Source organism: Podarcis pityusensis (genome assembly GCF_964106645.2).
Source record: "Podarcis pityusensis genome assembly, chromosome: 1".
In the NCBI taxonomy this organism is placed as follows: Eukaryota; Metazoa; Chordata; class Lepidosauria; order Squamata; family Lacertidae; genus Podarcis; species Podarcis pityusensis.
Genome location: NC_138028.1, coordinates 44892819 through 44914756, shown reverse-complemented (window position 1 = coordinate 44914756; position 21938 = coordinate 44892819). Strand labels below are relative to the sequence as shown.

The following is a 21938-nucleotide window of genomic DNA, read 5'->3' as shown; positions in this document are numbered from 1 at the left end:
TTAGCTTATACATAAATCCGCCACTGATGGGGCCATGCTGCTTTGGCTGCGACTGACTGTGTTTTGCAGGGGGTTGGACTAGATGATCCTAAGGGTCTACAACTCCCACCAAAGAAGGGTGGCAGACAAAACTGATGAACGACATCGAGATGGCAAAGCTTACAGGCAGAATTAAAAACCAGGAAGAGGACCTCTTTAATAAAGAATGGGGAAAGTTTATAATTTAGTTGAAAACCTATTGTAAAGAGTTACATACATTGGTAGGATTGACAAAAAACTTGTAGTAAAAATTTGAACTATGGATGGACAAATGATTTATAAAAATAGAGTTATGAAAGGGATGCAGGGGGGGAAATCACTACATTAAGATGCTGCACTGGTTGGAGGGTATGCTAAGCAGCACGTCGGGGCTGCCGTCGTCCTGGCGCGAGGAGTTCCATTGGCCCTTCCCCGCCTGGGGGGGGGAAGGGAGAGAGACTCTCATCCACGCCGCCCGCTAGCCCGGCATGAGCCGGTTGCGGCGCCACAGTGGCCGCTGAAGCGCTGCCCTTCTGCGTCCCTCCCCATCCCCTCCCCTTCCTCCTCCCTCAGGCCGCCTCCTCAGCTGCCGCTGCTGCCTCCGGCTTCCCCTGGCAGTGTGGCGGAAGTCTCGCAAGAGAGGGGCTGCCTGCCCGCCCGCAGCCACCCGTCTCCTCACGACGCGCCCCTGAGGGGGAAAAGGGAGAGATGGAGACGCGACAGCTCGTGTGCGCGCTCTCTCTCGTGGCGGAGGACCCCGAGCCACTGCTTGCCTCCCGAGCGATGCGTGCCAGTTTGACAAATTTGCATATGTATAAGGTCACACCTTCATGTAGCTTCTTGGAATTCTACAATAAAAAATTATATATGGAAATTATTTAAACGTATGTAAAATGTAACTGAATTTCTTATGTCTTTATCATATGCCTCAGTTTTTGGACTATTGAGTTTATTGGGGTTTAGGATTCTTGTGTTTTCCCATATGAATTATGTAAGGGAGCCAGCTAGAACATCCCTAGAGTGGCACATTTACTCACCTTACCTGTTGTGTACAAAATATGTTCTGGTGCATTATAGAGGAACACAGGATTCTGCTTTGCTGCATGTAATGGAACATCATCATCATCATCATCATCATTTTATTTGTATGCCACCTTTCCATAGTTAAAACAATGCTCAAGGCGGCTTACAACATGACAAGATTTACATAATTACCAACGTAACAAAAGTCATAAGCAATAAATAAAACACATCAAAAAGCACACAACCAAAACAATTTCCACATAAATCATAAAATCTAAAACTAAGAATACAGCATTAATATCAATTACAATTTAAAACGACAGATAAAAAATAAAAGCAATTTAAAAAACAAAAACAGAGCCCAGATGGAAGGAGGCAGGCAAGGCCCTCAGGGGCAGGAACATACCTAAGCACATTGAAATAGATATTTGTTGCCAATGTAACAGGATACACATACAATTTTCAAAGGGGAAGGAATATCTTATAGGAAAGAGTTGCTTGCGAAGGAGCTCCCAGCGAAGTAGAACAGCATCAGTTCAGAAGTATATCTTTCAATGTTATTATTTTGAACATTTCCTTTCCTTTCTTTATGTTCCCTTTTCCAATGTCAGAAGGATGAGGTGCTGGAAGTGGAGTTCACTTTGGAACAGATGTGAGTAACACCTGAGATGACAAAGGGTATCAGTTTAATTTATTAAGTGTGGACCCAATGAAATTAATACATGCATCGTAATGGACACTTTACCCTAGTAGGGGAAAAGGGTGGGTATTTGGCTCAGTTTGCATTTAAAGGCAAGTCTACCAAATTCACACTTTCTGAAACAATACATGAGCTGAAGCACAGCTGTACTTCAAAATTTTCCAAATCTTACAATGCAGTTCTATAGCCAAATAATGCATCCAAACTTTTCTTTCTTTTAATCAGGCCAGATTTGCCTGAAAGCCTTGCTACAAATGGAGTACTGGTGGTACGTTCTTTTGTATTCATACCTATTATACCTCTTATTTCTGAAGTTTTATATGGAAAGGTGGGTGTTTGAAATAAATAAGCAAATACTTCCTTGCCCAGGACGGCCGATCCTACCACTAGGCAGAGTGAAGTGGGCACCAATTCGTGAGAGGCCAACACATTTGCTGACCTGTCTGATGGCCTCCCTTTTGCTCTCAGACAGTTGTTTGAGTTCCATGCACAGACAATTCATCCAAAAGACAATTTTCCTCTGTTCCTGATCACCTGATGGGAAGCGAAGGGAGGGAAAGGGTGTTTTTTGGAAATATTAGCTGCCTGGGGGAGATGTCTCTTGAAGCCTGTACTCTCACCAATTAACTGATGTAATGAGTGGGTGTGGTTTAAGGAAAATTGCCTTGTGGGCCAAATTGGACCCCTTTGAGGGCCAAGATTGACCTGTGGGCCGGAGGTTCCCCAACCCTGTTCTGTAGCATCCTGGCTCTGACTCTATGGGCCTCAGTGCTGTGGGAGCTGCTTTAGGGGGCTCCCGTTTGCCAGTTCAGTAGTTGTCTGATCACTAGCACCAGACTCAGAGTCAGGAACCTAGTTTGGTGGTGACTCTGTATTAATAATAATGATAATTTTATTATTTGTACCTGGCCCATTTGACTGGGTTGCCCCAGACTTGGTGTCTTCGTTACTGCTGGACTCTGGGGTCATGACAGTGAGGAGCCTCCGAGGATAGAACAATCTCTCCACTTCAAACTGTAGTTTTCCAGGACTTGGAAATGAACTATATTGCCCTAATTATAACACCTGTAAAGAGCTAAGAGCATTCAACAGTTTGTAATAAAGGACACTGCCAGGGCATCTGGTATGCTGACAAATGTTACCCTATTTTCTATATGAAATGTTGGAGGTCTGCAGTTGTTGTCTTTTACCTTGCAGTCTCGGGAACTTGGCTGTCTAAAAGTAGAGGTGTATGGAAGAGAAAAGAAGAAAAAAGCTAGAAGTAAGATTATTATTTTACCTCGCTAGCTATCAAGCACACAGTCCTCAGAGGACTTCAGTGCAGCCAGGATTGAAATTAGTATCAGGTTCATTGAATAAGGACTCAGTATACTTGGATCCAGCTTTAAACTCCCATCTCCATATCATGGGCTGATAATGTGCATGTTGAACACGTTTCATCAAACTAACTCTCCTCCTTTCCTTACTTAGCACAGAACAGGTGGTGGTACCCTTGATTCCTGGCATTTGCTGCAGAAAGTCTGGAAGCATAAGATGACATGTAAATGTTGCTCATTTTCCCATTAGCTCTGCAGACAGATCCTACTCTTGCTCCAACTAAAAATATGCTTTCTGTGTGCATGATTGCTTTCTACCCTCTCTCCTGAAACTACCAAAATCCACCTTTTTTTTTGCTGCAAAATTTTGCTGCTTCCGCATGTAGGGAATTGTATTCCCCCATCACAGCCTGCCAAACTGCAGCCCCCCCTGCAGTTGCAATGGGGAAGAAGGTATTATGGTCATCATTGTGCAGCTTTCTCCCCATGAAAACCCCACCCCCACCCCAGCTCTCCAGCTGCTTCTTGGCAGGCTGGGTGGCTTTGAGCAAGTTGCTATCTCTTGACTTGGCCTAGCTCTGTTGTAAGGATAAACTAGGATAGGCTCAGGTATGCTGCCCTGTTACAAATATTCTAAATAAAGATGTACTTCTGTGCAGTGCTTTTTTCTGGGGGTACGCAGAGGTACGCATACCCCTCAACATTTTGTGAATCTAAGTTTGGCCTCATTGAGGGGCAGTATTTCAATATGAGTAGGAAAATGAGAGTACCCCTAAACATGTTTTTAAAAGAAAAAAAGCACTGCTTCTGTGTACTTTAATACTGTGTTCTCTGCTCTGCACTCAGGAGAAGAATTCACATTTACATTGAAAGGCTCCCTTGAAGATACTCAGAGCATTTTACTGGGCGATGATTCTAGATATGCCCCACCAAACTCCACAGTGTTCCACTATGTCAAGTACTGTAACCCACACCTGGAAGTGGAATTCCCAAAGAAATGCTGCATTTGGGTAAGTAGTGGTCACCCATTTCAAATGCCAAGTTGAACACCATCAATAAAATCTGCAGGCTGTGCTGGCCAGAATACTTAGCACAAGTCAAGCAAATTGCATGCCCTTTGCTTGTTTCACAATTTAGTTCTGCTTTTACAATTTGGTTTTTCTAAGGAATGTGGATTTTTTTTACAAGGACTAGGGGCATGGGGAAGTTATGAATGACATTAGAAACCAGAAACTGAAATTAGGAGAGAGGCAACAGAAGCTATGGGAAATAGAGAGGGAGGTGGGCACAATAGGGAATGCCCCACCAAACATGGAAGCTGTACCCTATCCTGCAATGCCCAGCTCTGTATCTGGCAAAAATGTCACCTCCAGGTTACGTATTTGTAATTAGTTTTATGCAGTCATAATGAGGCCATAGTAGTTGGTTTAAAACAAACAAAGAAATGCAAAAGCTGGCCTTTTAAGAATAGGATGTTCCATTGTACTGTACTTAAGAGATTCCCTGTGCAGGTGTCACACATTCAGATGTTTGGAATGCAGCGAGCTAGGTTTAAAGGAGCTAGAATCAGGTGCTCCCATATCAAATGCTTATCAGTCAATGCAAAATTTAATGATCAGTTACACTTGATCATAGAGATGGAAGAGAAATTCAGTTCAGTTTGCATTTAAGGAATCTACTTATTGGTAATTTGTGGTTTCTGAAATAGTACACAAACCAAAACACAGTCATCCTGCAAAATGTGTGCTTCTCTGAATTTTGCAATGCAGTTTTCCAGTCAAGTAATGCGTACCAAGAATGCATCTGCTAGGGTAAGATGTGCATACAAATGCATATATTCGTGAAAACAATATAGAAAAAGGCATTATATTAGGGGAAATGGCTTTGCAAAAATGTGTATATTAGGCAAAAATGCACTAACATGCTATTTTAAAAATGCAAACTGGTGAACTATTGAGAACTGAACTAAATATGGGAATAGTGAGAAACAAAGAGAAAATGATATTGACAAATTCATCCATCCCTAGTCATGACCCACTAAAACGAATAGCAGTTTGTTGTCCTACTGCTTTTGATGGGACTTAGTTATGAATATTTAGTAAAATCTTAAATACATCTGGGCCCTATTATCTCTAATAAAAACAAATGATAACCCCCCAGGAAACTGGCAATGATTCATTCTGGCGCCTCACCACATTGATGGTGGTGCTTGTATTTTTATGCTGTGGACCGTCCTGAGAACTACAAAGAGTGGTATACAAAATGAATGAATGAAATCTCCACATGTGGTGGGAATGTACAAAAATCCAGCCTTTCTGGAATTTGATATTTAAAGAAATTAATAAAACAATTGGAAGTCAAACCAGAATGAGCTTTATTAAATATATTTCAAGGCAGCAATCTGGATTTACATAATAACCGGCAGAATTCGTGACCTGGGAGAAGAGAGGATTGAGGAGGATTGGAAGAAATTTAAGAACTATTTACAGAAACATTGCAACTTGAGTGAATGTTAAACAGGATACTAGATCAAAATAACTGAGCACCACTAATTTAGATGATTTTAAGAAAATAAGTGAGATTGAGAAAATATAACTCTTTTTGAGAACTAGAAGATTATGAAACATAGAAGGGATATAAGAATGCAAATAAGATAATAAATTGCTGACAAAATGTTATAACGATGAAAGTGGGAGCGGGAGATGTGAGGAAGTCCAAAGAAAATGTGAAATTATGTTAAGATATATGTTACATTGTTTATTATGTTTATTTCTATTGTAAAACCCAATAAATTTCTATAAAAAAATAAATAAATCTGGATTTACATAATAAAGAATTAGTAAGCCATTTATTTATTTATTAGTAAGCAACATAACCAGACACTGGAAAGACCTTTCTGGCACAACTTTAGACAATTGGTACAAAACAGTTTGGAAAATATCCCTCCTTGAGAGATTAATGAATAAACTACAGTTGACAAGTTTCCCATTTGTTTTTGTTTAAACAAATTCATGAACTTAGAGCTTATACATTGAGCACTAATAATGAACCATATGCTGTAGATATTGCTGCAAATTTAATATGCTATTTTTGTGATACACAAATGACATGCAAAAACTTGGTCTATTTATATGTGTCATTCATTATTCCTATGATTCTTGTTTATGAAATCCAATAAAAAGGTATTCCAATAAGAATAGGAAAAAATGATGCAAATGGGGGAATTCTGCACAGAATTATGTAATTTAATTTGTGCTGTTTACACAATATATCCATTACTAGTAATTCTGCTCTCTAGTCATTGCAGTAGGAGACAGGCAACTTTTAGGTAAGCAATATGCCTTTTGGTTTTAAAAACATATTGTGTTGTGACCATTTGTTTTTCCTCCTTCAGTGTTCAGATAAAGGACACACGAACTCCCTAACTTTGCCCTTGAATCAGCTTCGCATAGGAGAGAGAGTGGAAATATCAAATGTGAGTCCTGATTGCAAACAATTTTATTTTGTTTTCTATGTGGGTTGTAGTCCAGAACATCTGGAGAGCACCTGGTCAGGAAGGTTGAAGAAATGTGCATGCACACGAAAGCCCATACCAATAACAAACTTAGTTCGTCTCTGAGGTGCTACTGGAGGGATTTTTTTTATTTTGTTCTGACTACGGCAGACCAACACAGCTACCTACCTGTAAATGGAGAAAATGTGGTTTAGTAATTTGCTTGTCTGGATTGTAGCTGACCGTTGATTCTTCTAGTGGTGAGATCTGTATGTGTTCAAACCTTTTGTATGCATAGGACTCCCCATTATTTTTAATAGAGAGAGTTGATCCATTGGTCTGAAATAATTTGCATGCAGATTTGGCCTTCTGTTGAAATGAATGAAGCAGCCATTTTGCGTGCAGGGAGCAAGTCTAAGCTTGAAAGCAGTTCTGAGATAGGGGCAAAAATGCAGTGAACAAAGGAGCAGCATATACACAGAGATGGACATTGTGGGTGTTACAGGTTTGAAATCTGAAACATGTCAGAGAATGGGTAAGCACTGAACCTGCATCTGCGGACTTATTCTTCATAACCTGAAGTTAACTCCCTGAATGGTCTGTTGCATGAATGTTGTAAGTTACTGGTTTATGCATTTTGTAAAGTGTACTTCCCTTGTGTAAACTGAACTGATGGAGTCCGAGAGCAATGAATTGCAAGACATCACGTTAGGATGGTTCAACTTATTATTTATTATGATCGTCAGGTTGGACTAATAAAGGAGGAGAACAAACAAAATTCTTTTGAAGATTATGGAAATCATAACTTTTTTATTTTTATTATAGGACAAAGCATATAATGTATTTGTGACAGCAGAAAACTGGTAAGCATTTTTCTCCTTGCAGTGACTTTGCAGTTCAATCTTTGCTTTCTTTGCTTTGTTTCCTGTTTTTAATAATAATAATAATAATAATAATAATAATAATAATAATTTATTTGTAGCCTGCCCATCTGGCTGGGTTTCCCCAGCTACTCTGGGCGGCTTCCAACAAAGATTAAAAATACATTAAATTGTCACACATTAAAAACTTCCCTAAACAGGGCTGCCTTCAGATGTCTTCTAAATGTCAGGTAGTTGTTTATCTCTTTGACATTTGATGGGAGGGTGTTCCACAGGGTGGGTGCCACTACCGAGAAGGCCCTCTGCCTGGTTCCCTGCAGCTTTGCTTCTCGGAGTGAGAGAACTGCCAGAAGGCCCTCAGCGCTGGATCTCAGCATCCAGGCAGAACGATGGGGGTGGTGACGCTCCTTCAGGTATACTGGGCTGAGGCCATTTAGTGCTTTAAAGCTCAGCACCAACACTTTGAATTGTGCTCGGAAACGTACTGGGAGCCAAAGTAGGTCTTTCAGGTCTTTCAGGTGTTATATGGTCTCGTGGGCTGCTCCCAGTCACCAGTCTGGCTGCCGCATTCTGGATTAGTTGTAGTTTCTGGGTCACCTTCAAAGGTAGCCCCAGTGCAAAGGTAGAGTGCATTGTTGTAGTCCAAGCAGGAGATCACACACACACACACACACACACACACACACACACAATTTAAAAGAATTTGCAGCTTTCTGAAATTGCTTTAAAAGTAACCTTCCCTTCTGAGCATCCTTCTCTACTTGCCTTTTATAGGTATGAATGTAGTGCTATAGTACTCTGTGTAGAAATGGGGGAAGGCATGGGTTCAACTTCTGATGTTTCAAGCTAGAGCAGTGACAATTTTTCAAAATTTAACACAATTTCTTTTTGTCATTTGGATTTTGAACAGATTTTTTAAAATAAACAAAAATAAATTCAGATTTGAATCTAGGATTTTTACTTCCACCTTCTGGATTCTTTAAACTGGTTGGCAGCTCTTCATTGTTTTCAACTTTGGCAGTTTCCAAATATGAAATTTTATAAACTCACCAATCAAATGTGAAATATTGTTCCAAGTTCTTTACCAACTGCTCCTAAATGCTGCTTTCCTTTACATGTCAGCTGTCAAATAGTGCCAAATACAAATTGTTGACAGCAAACATTGGAGTGCTGGAATTTCTTCAAATCATAATGCATATATTATGTGTATTCAGCTGCTCAGGTTTATGATATGAGTTTGTATCATTTAGCCAGAATGACCTAGACATGCGCTTGGGATTTGATGTATGCCCAGAGGAGCAGGACTTCATTTGTAAGCGCAAGAAATACGTTGCTGCTGCTTTGAAAAATGCCCTTAATCTTCAAGATGATCTGCAGGATGATGAGGTATAATGTCCACCACAATGTAAGATGAGCAGAGAAAATGGTGGCAAAGGGATTCATATACCATATGTCCATGCCACATGTTCATCCATGCATAATAATAATAATAATAATATATTTATACCCCACCCATCTGGCTGAGTTTCCCCAGCCACTCTGGGCGGCTTCCAACAAAGATTAAAAGTACATTAAAACTTCAGTCATTAAAAACTTCCCTAAACAGGGCTGCCTTCAGATGTCTTCTAAAATGTCAGATAGTTTTTATTTCCTTGACATCTGATGGGAGGGTGTTCCACAGGGCAGGCGCCACTACCGAGAAGGTCTATTTCATATGGTCTAATTCATGCATAATATCTTACACATTCATGTATTCTATTGTAACACAAAATAATTGTTTGCCTTACACATCTTTAAAGTTAATCCCTAGTGGGAGGAGGATGTGTGGAGAGTTGGGCCCTGAAGAGAGAGCTCTGGAAGTCTAAAGTTCCCCACACTGTGTGTAGGTATCCTGAGGGGAGGTGTATGGAGACAGAAAAAGAGCGAGAAGCTTAGATTGTGTGAGCAGAAGTTGATAAATGATTAAGATTTGTTTGCCCTAGTGTGCATCATTATACACTTGCCTATCTTGAACTGTATTCAACATTGTCAGAAATAATCTTCTTTAGGTCCCAAGGATCCTGAGAGTCCCAGGACTACCTGGGGGGACCTGTACCACTAGCTCTTGGAAATCCCTTTTCACCACAGGACACATTTTCTATCTCATATCCCATAATGTAGAGCTTTCCTGCCTACCTACACCATGTGGTTTCCCCCCTGTAGTGTATTGGTTCTCTTCACCAGCCTATGGTATTTTACAGTGTTTGCTTCCTAGTTTGGCATAACTGTGAACAACCCAGAATTGCTCTTAATCATTCTTCGCTCTGGCTGTGCTTGCAGCCAACCCACTTATCCTTCTGCCTTCACTTTTTCTCTCTCTTCCTCCTTCTGTAAGAGTATTGGCTTGTCCTTTTTACTCCTTCAGCTTCTGTTTACCTTCACTCATTAATTTCCTAGGACCCTCACTTCAACACTTCAGTGCCCTGCATTTTGGGGATGCTGTTAGCATCTGTGTAATGCTCCACAGCTGTTGCCATCTCCCCCAATTCCCCCCTGTGCTTTCATGTGAGCAAGCTGGGAAACTTAGGAGGCAGCCCAAGCAGCAGCAGCAGTTCCTGCACCTTCCATTTTGATGCCCCCTCACTAAAGTCCAAAATGAAGCATGGTGCTCAGCAAATGGAAATGGGGAGGGCATTGCATAGCCAAGGTACCAGAACAAAAACCAAGATCCAAATTTCTCCTCATTTTGTGATGCAGTTCTTCAACAAAAACTGTGTATCTTTGGCAAAATTGCATATAAAGATGTGTACTAAAATGCTGGCGAATATTGTGAGAACATTTTATTTAAATATATAGATAAATGGAAATGTAGCGAACTCAATTTAAGACTGAGGAAAGTTAGAGAAACTGAAATTGATAGAATCTTCCATCCCTGATGAGGTTTTTGGATATGTGATGAAGCTTTTTTGTTAAAAAAAAAAGTGTGTGTGAATCTGCTCAGTCCTTCAATCTTCCCACTTCTGCAAATTTGTGAATAACTGCTCTCAAATTTATTCAGGTTCCCATTGTGGCTGTGATGACAACAGCAGGTGGCGTAAGATCCATGATTGCGATGTACGGTAGCCTATTAGCTCTCCAGAAGCTGAATCTCTTAGACTGTATTTCATACACCGCTGGTTTATCTGGCACAACATGGTAAGGAGAACATGGAGCAAAACTATTAGGGATGTATCCAGACCTGCAGAATTTCCTTACAACCTTCTGCCATGGGGTAATCACATGAGGTGACGGCACATTTTATGTGTATCCCTTCAGTTGTTGTTTAGCGTTCAACATCCATGGAAAACTTTGTACCACATGAAATAGAAGCAAGCCTTTCTGCACCTCCCCTGGATAGCCCCTGCCACTCCTCCTTTGTTTAGCATAACAGTCACTTTATAAAACCAAACAATAAAAAAATTATTTGTGCAATTTTACCAAGGATTTTTTTTTTTAAAAATCACAAAATAAGCCTGGTGACTTCATGGTCCTGATTCAATGGAACCAAGCCTTGTCAACACAACTACCTCCCCTTTTTCAGATTTATTAATTAATGGAAAATATACTCAGTGTGATTAGAAAAACAGAAATGAAAAACGGAGTCTGTAGTTCTAGGGAAATGAAGTACTATATATATGCATTTCAAACATTGTCAGATGCTGAGACTAAACTGCAATGCAACAGTTTCCTAGTCTTGATATGACCATGGGCAACCCTTTTGGAAAGCTGCCGACTTAAGCAACAACAACTTACATTGTTTAGGAACCTTTAGCAACTTTGAAATCAGTTAAGAGTCAGATTATTATTATTATTATTATTATTATTATTATTATTATTTTGAGGAGAGGGTGGGTAACATGACCTTCGTTGCTGTTTGCTTCAGATTTGCAAAATCCTTTGAACCAAACAGTATTTCAGTGAAAAATTGTTTTATATATGAAAGTGATGTGGAAACTTATTATGAAAATTGGTGAGGATAATTTAACTGGTCCTTTGCTTCCCTGGATTGTTGATTGGGTGCAGATGTGTGATAAAATGCTCCTAACTGATTGGCAGGATGTTCCAGATGAGTTGCTCATTGAATAGTCACATCAACTAGGGATAGACCAAGCATCCCCAAATTTGGCCATCCAGATGTTTTGGGACTACAACTCCCATCATCCCTAGGTAACATGACCAGTGGTCAGGGATGATGGGAATTGTAGTCCCAAAACATCTGAAGGGTCGAGTTTGGGATAGACAGTTTAGTCTAATTCACTTTCATATGTATTCATTTTAATTCTATTCTGTTCCATTCCTGTTTTAATTTGCATTCCTGCCCCCATAAGAACTCTGAATAACATTCTAACCCAGAAAAAAGACATACAGACAGACAGTTGTGGGGTGGCCCTAGGCCTGCTTTTGACATTTATTTTCTTCTTTTAAAAACAGGTGACAGCATGGCTTCCTCTGAGTGGATTGAAAATGGGACTGCAAACACTCCTGAGAGCAAATGTCTCTGGGACCAATATGGGTCCTTGAGAGAAATGGGATGTCCTTGTGTCCTATTGCTCCAAGGGCATTTACAGTCTCATTTTCAATGTGGACAGTGGCAGATGCTGTGCTTTCCAACTGCTTGGAGTAGCCATACCTTTTTCAAAAGTTGTGCCTTTTTTAAAAAGCACCTCCAGGCCAACTCAAACAATTAGCTTTCTAAGGAAGGACACATTCTGATCTGCACAATAGTCCATGGGGTGCAGATCAGGTGAGTTTGCCTTAGAACGTGGATGCAAAAAATTCCTTGAGCACCCCTAACACGATTAGCTGCCGGTTGATAAGTGGCCATTTGTATTTGCCCAAAGTCTGTGGCCAATTTCAATTTTAGCTTCTCCTTTTTTTTCCTTTTAAAATTTATTTTCCTTAGGACCATGATAAATTTATATGAAGATGCCAATTGGTCGCAAAAAGATTTGGAAGCGCATATCAGTGATGCTCGGAAACATGTCATGAAAAACAAGCTTTCCTGTTTTTCTCGGAGGCACTTAACATACTATGAAAAGGAAATCTGTCAGAGGCACCGAGATGGATATAAGCTCTCTTTTATAGATCTCTGGGGGCTCATTATTGAATCCATGTTTAATGATGAGGTATTGTATTAATACTTTTTGGAGGTGGGTGGAAAGCATAATGTGGGCTGGCATATGGGGAAAATATGAAACAAATTAAGCACAGAAAGGGGAAAGGGTGTTTGCTATCATTTCTTTAATTTACATTGATAGCACACCTGTTGTGAAGAGTTGGGATGTAAACAAGAACACAAGCTTGCATCTAAATATATTAAAACATTGGGCAGTATCCATTGAACCATTTTCACCATCACAAGGAGATTTAGCTGGGCAAGAGAGCTTTTCTATCCTCTCTCTGTATGTCTCCTGTGTGCCCCATACATTTGATCTGGAAGGTTATGGGGGACCCAGAACAGATTTATGGGGTATGCTTGGAGAGGAGAGGTCAGGAAATCATAGAATTGTAAAGTTGTAGGGAACCCAAGAGTCATCTAGTCCAATCCCCTGCAATGAAGGCATCTCAGCTAAAGCATCCATAACAAGATCTCCCAACACTCTAGAGTACTGTCCGAGGTGGTACTGGCAACTGCAGTGGGAAGGAGGAATTGGCAGACGTTGCCTCTCATAGGTAAGGAGCAAAGTCTGGGTCTGACCCAAGATGAGGATGCCAAGATGTATTATGCCAGGTTCTTTGTGAAATTTATTTGGGTCAATGTCTCTTCTGCTGACTGCTGCTTTTTCCCAAACAGCCCAATCATCACAAGCTCTCAGATCAACGACAGGCTGTGAATCTGGGTCAGAACCCACTTCCCATCTACCTTGCTCTCAATGTCAAAGAAAGATACAGCACTCTAGATTTTAAAGGTAGAGACAAAATTATTTGAGCTTGCTTCGAAGGCGGGGGTCCAGGTGAAGACTATTGGTTGACATTTCCCCACTAATAGATACTAAATCTCCTGGCGATGGTGCAGCACAGATTGTGTGTTGTGTACATTTTTATACAGAATTATACCTTTGTTTCAAAATCCTAAGAGAATTCTTGGATCTTGAGTAATTAATAAGTCCTGTCAGTCTTTGATACCACATTGAGTGCTCTTGAGTACTCATTCTCCCTCATTTTAGGCCTGCTCTATACTTGAAACAATGGGACGCGGGTGGCGCTGTGGGTTAAACCACAGAGCCTAGGACTTGCTGATCAGAAGGTCGGCGGTTCGAATCCCTGCAACGGGGTGAGCTCCCATTGCTCGGTCCCTGCTCCTGCCAACCTAGCAGTTCGAAAGCACGTCAAAGTGCAAGTAGATAAATAGGTACTGCTCTGGCAGGAAGGTAAACGGCGTTTCCGTGTGCTGCTCTGGTTCACCAGAAGTGGCTTAGTCATGCTGGTCACATGACCTGGAAGCTGTACGCCAGCTCCCTCGGCCAGTAAAGCGAGATGAGCGCCGCAACCCCAGAGTAGGCCACGACTGGACCTAATGGTCAGGGGTCCCTTTACCTTTATCTTTATACTTGAAACAATAATTGCATGGAAAGTGTTCCCATACATGTGGGGTAGCCCCGAGTATTGGCTTCCTTTGTAAATTACTCTTGTTGCACAGAGAGTTTCTACTTCACTGTCAGCTACAGATGAAGGTGACCCATTTAGGGAGGTGTAGTAACACATTATGGCTGCCATGTGGAGCAGTTGCTGCATGAATGCTGTTAGAGAGATATATTAAAAAAATTGTCCAGTAGCACCTTAGAGACCAACTAAGTTTGTTTTGGGTATGAGTTTTCGTGTGCATGCACACTTCTTCGGATACACTGAAACAGAAGTCACCAGACCCTTATATATAGTGAGAGGGTGGGGAGGGGTATTACTCAGAAGGGTGGTGGGAATGGGTGATTGGCTGATAGGTGTACAGTTTCTGTAAGTGGGATGGGGAGTTGTGATTTCCAAATCTATTGAAATGGTTAATTATGATTATCATAGAGAGGTAGAATGCAGATTTTATTGCAATGTTCCCTACAGTGTAATTATTACCTCATTCATTTATTAGATTTCTTAACTGTCTTTCACAATAATTATACAGTACTTAACAAATATTTTTATATGGTTGTTTGCAGAGTGGGTGGAATTTACTCCCTATGAAGCAGGCTTCCTGAAATATGGAGCTTTCATTAATGTGGAACATTTTGGAAGTGAGTTCTACATGGGCCACTTGACAAAGAAGCTGCCGGAATCTGAGCTCTGTTACATGCAAGGTGACTTATTATTATTATTTATGAAATTTGTATACCGCCCTTCATCCGCAGATCTCAGGGTGGTTCACAACATAAAAGCACAAAATACAATATGCAGTATAAAAGCATAAGATAAAAACAAGAACAAAAAAACCCACAAAGAAATAATCCCTCTCCCACGAATACATTTAATAGAGGTATAAAATGTTAGTCAGCTAAAGGCCTGGTTAAAGAGGAACATTTTCGCCTGGCACCTAAAGGTGTATAATGAAGGTGCCAGCTGAACCTCCCTGGGGAGAGCATTCCACAGATGGGGAGCCACTGCAGAGAAGGCCTCTTCTTGTGTTGCCACCTCCTGGACCTTTTGTGGAGGAGACACACGAAGAAGGGCCTCAGATGCTGAACACAGAGTCATATGGAGAGAGGTGGTCTTTGAAGACCTGAACAGAGATACCAACAAAATCTATATTGTTTTAGTTGCCTGTATTTTGAAATTGACTCCTTACCACTCACACGGGTTTTTTTTGTGCTATATACTCATCTTTCACACATTACTGATGGGAATGAGAACTGCACTCTACAGGCTTTTTTCAGTTCTGGCACCTCTCAGATGGGCACCATTGCCATTATAAAAGAATAAGGGAGGCATTTGTGGTGAGTTCTGGCACCTTTTCCCCCTTGAAAAATAGCACTGACGACAGGAAATAGTAAACACAGTAATTAGTAAAATATTAGTGAACATGATATCCATTTCAAAACAATAAATGAAAGAAACAAATGCAACACCCTCTTTACCGTCACCTGGAAATTACATCAAAGCTCTGAGATCAAATGGTTTTTATTTTACTTTTGCATTTTCTATGCTTCTCAGGCATGTTGAGTAATATATATTCCCAAAGTTTGCTGGATGCATTGTACTTAGCTGCATGTTCAGAAGACTTCTGGCACAGGTGGACAAGAGACAGAGTGGTGGATATTGGTCAGTAGAACATCATTTCTTCTTTGGTTAATGTATCTTGGGCTCTGTCATGAGGCACACAGCACTGTTGGGATCAAGCTTGGGTTGGCTGGCTCTGATGGAGGAGGAAGAAACAGGGAAAGAGCTGAATTTGTGGAACATGGGTTGGAGGGGGCGCGAATCTCTCCTTTCCACTTCAGTCACTTTGCAAGGGAGAGCAGGATGCTGGCTCCCCCTCTCTGACCTTCCTGCAGAGCAGAAAGCCTTAGTGGAGACTGGGGAAGACTTTGATCAGTTATGGCAGGAGCCTGAATAGGAGGCTGCAGTCTTGTTGCCTATAACCGGGCGCCACCTTCACAGATGGGAACAGATACAACCACCCCACAAGGCTAGAGAGTCTCAAATGACCACTCCATACCTCCTCTTAAAAGCTTGGAGGGGGTGGGAAAGTTCACTGGGACACCTGTTTCTGAACACCGGAATTGTGACTCTTGAGCACTGTGTCTACTGCTGAGCCTGTGCTTTTACCTGCTTAAATAAAGATATCTTTCTTCCAAGTAAGACATTCTGGGATGATCCACATTGTACATTTAAGGTGCATGCAATGCACATTTAAAGTGCACAGCTTCCTCCCAAGGAATCTTGGGGACTGTGATAGGAGGCAACTCCTAGGCGCCAAGGTCCCTTCGCCCTCCCCAATAAAATATTTGAGGGGACCGAGCCCCCACAAAGTTAATGACCATTGCCCTTCAAATGGTACAGGTGAGCCCTGTCATGTGATCGATTATGCAGGGTGGGGCTTACCTGCTCCTTGCAATATTTTATTCATGTTGGCACCCCTGGAAACAGTAGTTTGTTAAGGGTACTGGGAATTGTTGGTCTGTGAGGAGAAAACTACATTTCCTGTGGTCTTTAGCAAACAGTTGGATCTTAGAATCATAGAATCATAGAATCATAGAATCATAGAATCATAGAATCATAGAATCATAGAATCATAGAATCAAAGAATCATAGAATCATAGAATCATAGAATCATAGAGTTGGAAGAGACCACAAGGGCCATCGAGTCCAACCCCCTGCCAAGCAGGAAACACCATCAGAGCACTCCTGACATATGGTTGTCAAGCCTCTGCTTAAAGACCTCCAAAGAAGGAGACTCCACCACACTCCTTGGCAGCAAATTCCACTGTCGAACAGCTCTTACTGTCAGGAAGTTCTTCCTAATGTTTAGGTGGAATCTTCTTTCTTGTAGTTTGGATCCATTGCTCCGTGCCCGCTTTTCTGGAGCAGCAGAAAACAACCTTTCTCCCTCCTCTATGTGACATCCTTTTATATATTTGAACATGGCTATCATATCACCCCTTAACCTCCTCTTCTCCAGGCTAAACATGCCCAGCTCCCTTAGCCCTTCCTCATAAGGCATCGTTTCCAGGCCTTTGACCATTTTGGTTGCCCTCCTCTGGACACGTTCCAGTTTGTCAGTGTCCTTCTTGAACTGTGGTGCCCAGAACTGGACACAGTACTCCAGGTGAGGTCTGACCAGAGCAGAATACAGTGGCACTATTACTTCCCTTGATCTAGATGCTATACTCCTATTGATGCAGCCCAGAATTGCATTGGCTTTTTTAGCTGCCGCGTCACACTGTTGGCTCATGTCAAGTTTGTGGTCAACCAAGACTCCTAGATCCTTTTCACATGTACTGCTCTCAAGCCAGGTGTCCCCCATCTTGTATTTGTGCCTCTCATTTTTTTTTGCCCAAGTGCAATACTTTACATTTCTCCCTGTTAAAATTCATCTTGTTTGTTTTGGCCCAGTTCTCTAATCTGTCAAGGTCGTTTTGAAGTGTGATCCTGTCCTCTGGGGTGTTAGCCACCCCTCCCAGTTTGGTGTCATCTGCAAATTTGATCAGGATGCCCTTGAGTCCATCATCCAAGTCGTTGATAAAGATGTTGAATAAGACCGGGCCCAAGACAGAACCCTGTGGCACCCCACTAGTCACTCTTCTCCAGGATGAAGAGGAACCATTGATGAGCACCCTTTGGGTTCGGTCAGTCAGCCAGTTACAAATCCACTGAGTGGTAGCATAGTCAAGACCGCATTTTACCAGCTTCTTTACAAGAATATCATGGGGCACCTTGTCAAATGCCTTGCTGAAATCAAGGTAGGCTACATCCACTGCGTTCCCTTCATCTACCAGGCTTGTAATTCTGTCAAAAAACGAGATCAGGTTAGTCTGACATGACTTATTTTTCAGAAATCCATGCTGACTATTGGTGATCACAGCATTCCGTTCTAGGTGCTCACAGATTGTTTGCTTAATGATCTGCTTCAGAATCTTCCCTGGTATTGATGTCAGACTGACTGGGCGGTAATTATTTGGGTCCTCTCTTTTCCCCTTTTTGAAAATAGGGACAACATTTGCCCTCCTCCAGTCTGCCGGGACTTCGCCTGTTCTCCAGGAATTCTCAAAGATGACTGCCAGTGGTTCTGAGATCCCATCTTCCAGTTCTTTTAATACTCTTGGATGCAGGTCAACTGGCCCTGGAGACTTGAATACATCTAAACTAGCCAAGTATTCTTGTACTATCTCCTTAGTTATTCTGGGCTGTGTTTCCTTTGCTGAATCATTTGCTCCAAATTCTTCAGGTCGGGCATTGTTTTCTTTATCGGAGAAGACTGAGGCAAAGAAGGCATTGAGGAGTTCAGCACTTTCTGTGTCCCCTGTTTGCATTTCACCATCTTCTCTGAGTGACCCCACTGTTTCTTTGTTCTTCCTTTTGCTACGAACATACCCATAAAAGCCTTTTTTGTTGCTTTTAACCTCTCTAGCAAGCCTGAGTTCATTCTGTGCTTTAGCTTTTCTGACTTTGTGTCTACACGTGCTGGCTATTTGTTTGAATTCCTCTTTGGTGGTTCCCCCCTTTTCCATTTTTTGTACACATCCTTTTTTAATCTTAATTCAGTTAAAAGTTCTTTAGATAGCCACCCTGGCTTCTTTAGGCACCTTAGATTTGCTATTAGTAAAGGTAACGGTACCCCTGCCCATACGGGCCAGTCGTGACCGACTCTGGGGTTGCGTGCTCATCTTGCTTAAGAGGCCGGGAGCCAGCGCTGTCCGAAGACACTTCCGGGTCACGTGGCCAGCGTGACGAAGCTGCTCTGGCGAGCCAGCACCAGCGCAGCACATGGAAACGCCGTTTACCTTCCTGCTATAAAGCGACACCTATTTATCTACTTGCACTTAGGGGTGCTTTCGAACTGCTAGGTGGGCAGGAGCTGGGACCGAACTACGGGAGCTCACCCCACCATGGGGATTTGAACCGCCGACCATACGATCGGCAAGTCCTAGGCACTGAGGTTTTACCCACAGCGCCACCCGCGTCCCTTTAGATTTGCTATAATTTATAGTTAAATGCCATGATTTATAGTTAAATGCCCAAAGCTAGTAAATTATTTCGGCCAATTTTGGATCATTAAAGCAGAGGATAATTTAGGGGAATGGGACTGTAAGAGGTTGCTTAAAAATGGATTGAAGAGTAAACAGGCCACAATATAGCCCTATCTGATTTTAAACACTCACAGCAAAAAGATGCCCTTTAAAACCTTAAGTATTGTTACTGTTAATAGTAGCAGCAGTTAAAAGGTAAAAAGGTAAAGGACCCCTGGATGGTTAAGTCCGGTCAAAGGCAACTATGGGGTTGCAGCGCTCATCTTGCTTGCTTTCAAGCCGAGGGAGTGCACAGAAACACCATTTACCTTCCTGTCGCAGTGGTACTTATTTATCTACTTGCACTGGTGTGCTTTTGAACTGCTAGGTTGGCAGAAGCTGGGACAGAGCAATGGGGGCTCACCCCATTTTGGGCATTCAAACCGCCAACCTTCTGATTAGCAATCCCAAGAGGCTCAGTGGTTTAGACCACAGTGCCAACTGCTCCCCCTAGTAGCAGCAGTAGCTGTATTGGTACTATCAAGGTGCATTCTGAGTAAGGGATCTAAACAAAATTGTCATGTGTTCCACAGAAGATGGTACTCTGCCCAGCATGCCTCGCCGGCCAGATGTACAGCCAACACGCCTCTTCACCCCCAGCGGAAGCCTCACCGATGTGCTTAGAGATGTTGTAACAATGCGGCCAATTGTTGCAGAATATGGCAATTTCATGAGGGGCCTCCAAGTCAACGATAAATACTTGGAGAATGACAGGTTTTTAATGTGGAAAGGTAATTCCCTTGAACTCATTTACTCAGATCTCTTCTCCCCCCTCTCTTTTCTTTTGTTTTGGATATGTCTTATGATCCTCTCCCCACAGAAGCCTGTGCACAGCATACACCTGGATGTCACATATTTCTCAGCTGAGGAGAAACAGCTAATCCTCTGCCCCCTCGGTCAACAGTTGCCAGCTCCCAAGTTAGCCTTCACTTCTTTTTCCATCCACATTTCAGTTAATCAGCCTCTTTGCCCAGTAGTGGTGGCAGGGCAGAAATAGCCTCAAGATGGTGCTGGGCATATGCCTTGGTGCACAAAGGTTCCCTGATCAAGGGCCACATCCTCTTCACAGAATCATAGAATTGTAGAGTTGGAAGGGATCCTGAGGGCATCCAACTCCCGCAATGCAGGAATCTCAACTAAAGCACTCATGACAGATGGCCATATAACATCTGCTTAAAAATGAAGGAGACTCTACAACCTCCCAAGGGAGTGCATTCCACTGTTGAACAGCTCTTACTGTCAGAAAGTTCTTTCTGATGTTTATTTGGAATCTCCTTTCTTGTAACTTGAAGCCATTGGTTTGGGTCCTAGCGCTATGGTTACCAGAATTTTTTCAATGAATCCGGGGACACTCCCCCCCCCTTTTAAAGCTGAGTAGCAACAGGGAGTCCGTAGTGGGGATAGTGAGGCAAAAGACCCTGGGCCCAAGCACACATGCATATAGTTAAGTCGTGGGTTGACATAGCAGCCGGCACAGCGATTTCTTCAAGTAGCTCTTTATTATGGTAAGCTGGAATAGAACTGACTGCGAACAGCTCAGCCGGCCTGTATTTATAGGCAGCCGGCTGTCAACATTGTAACCACAACAGCCCAGAGTTCCCGCCTAAAATAACTGGCGCGGACCTGAGTGAAAACTATCTACAGACCTGAGTGAAAACTATATACAGTATCCCCCTGTTGGCCCAGGGTGAAACTACACTACATAACACCCCTCCCCACCGAGATAAGGCGTTAGTTACAATCGTAATGGTTTCCTTATATACAGCACTACGCGTAATGGTTCAATTAGGCACAAAAGCATATCGGTTACATTTCCCATACTTAGACCAACAGTGATACCTGTCCAACAACATAGTCCTTTAAATAAGTTGGGCGCTTGGAAACTCTGCCAGACCGCCGGGGACTGGTAGCCAAGTCCGGAGGGCCACACAGTTCTCGCTGAGGCTGTGGTGCGACCCTAGGTGGCGTTGGAACCAACTCCCCTGGATCCGCTGCTGTGGGTGGAGCCTCCGCAAGTGGAGTGGTCTGAGTCTGTTCTGAAACGGCTTGGTTCGGCTCCACGCTGGCAGTTTGCGAGGGAGGTGTAGGTGGGGCCTCGCCATCTGTACGTGTCTCTTCTGGAGCCGCAAGCGCAGTTGGGGGCACCTCGGTAGTGTCCAAGTCCCCAACCCTGCGTCTAAGCTGGTCTATGTGCCGTCGCCACAAGCGTCCGTCTTCGAGTGCCACCTGGTACGAGCGAGGTCCAGTGACTCCCACTACTGTGGCTGGCACCCAAGGGATGTCCCCCACATAGTTCCGGGCAAAGACCTGGTTTCCTGGGACAAATGACCGTGGTGCGTTGGCACAGCCTGGGGGTTCAGCCACGGCAAAGTCTGGGTGTAGCCGGTCGAGCGGTGACCTGAGGCGGCGGCCCATAAGCAGTTCAGCAGGACTCCTCCCTGTGGCCGCATGAGGGGTGATGTGTTGCACGAACAAGTATTCGGCGACCCGCTCATGCCAGTCTCCCCGGTCCAGGCGCGCCAGTGCCTCTTTTGTCGAGCGCACCATTCTTTCTGCTTGCCCGTTGCTGGATGGATGAAAGGGTGCCGTTAGGGCATGGCGGATGCCCAGTCCCAAAAGATACCGCTCAAACGTGCCTGACGTGAACTGCGGTCCGTTGTCAGAGACAAGGACATCAGGACACCCATGCGTGGCAAACAGGCCTCGCAGCACCCGGATGACAGCTTCGGTAGTGGTGGAGGGCATCAGGGCGACCTCCAGCCATTTGGAATAGGCATC

At 42.9% G+C, this 21938-nt stretch overlaps 1 protein-coding gene across 1 annotated transcript in view; it reads left to right on the top strand.

Annotated features, from left to right (window-relative positions):
* LOC308472164 (cytosolic phospholipase A2 epsilon-like) overlaps positions 1-21938 on the top strand; it is a 41333-nt gene that overhangs the window by 10233 nt on the left and 9162 nt on the right. The window contains exons 6-18 of the mRNA XM_080996796.1: positions 1653-1693; positions 1967-2009; positions 2939-3002; positions 3904-4067; positions 6452-6532; positions 7376-7413; positions 8682-8817; positions 10469-10605; positions 12353-12575; positions 13244-13358; positions 14598-14735; positions 15586-15693; positions 19694-19891. Of these exons, the coding sequence (XP_080852922.1) occupies positions 1653-1693; positions 1967-2009; positions 2939-3002; positions 3904-4067; positions 6452-6532; positions 7376-7413; positions 8682-8817; positions 10469-10605; positions 12353-12575; positions 13244-13358; positions 14598-14735; positions 15586-15693; positions 19694-19891 (1486 nt within the window). The remainder of the gene's footprint in view (positions 1-1652; positions 1694-1966; positions 2010-2938; positions 3003-3903; positions 4068-6451; positions 6533-7375; positions 7414-8681; positions 8818-10468; positions 10606-12352; positions 12576-13243; positions 13359-14597; positions 14736-15585; positions 15694-19693; positions 19892-21938) is intronic.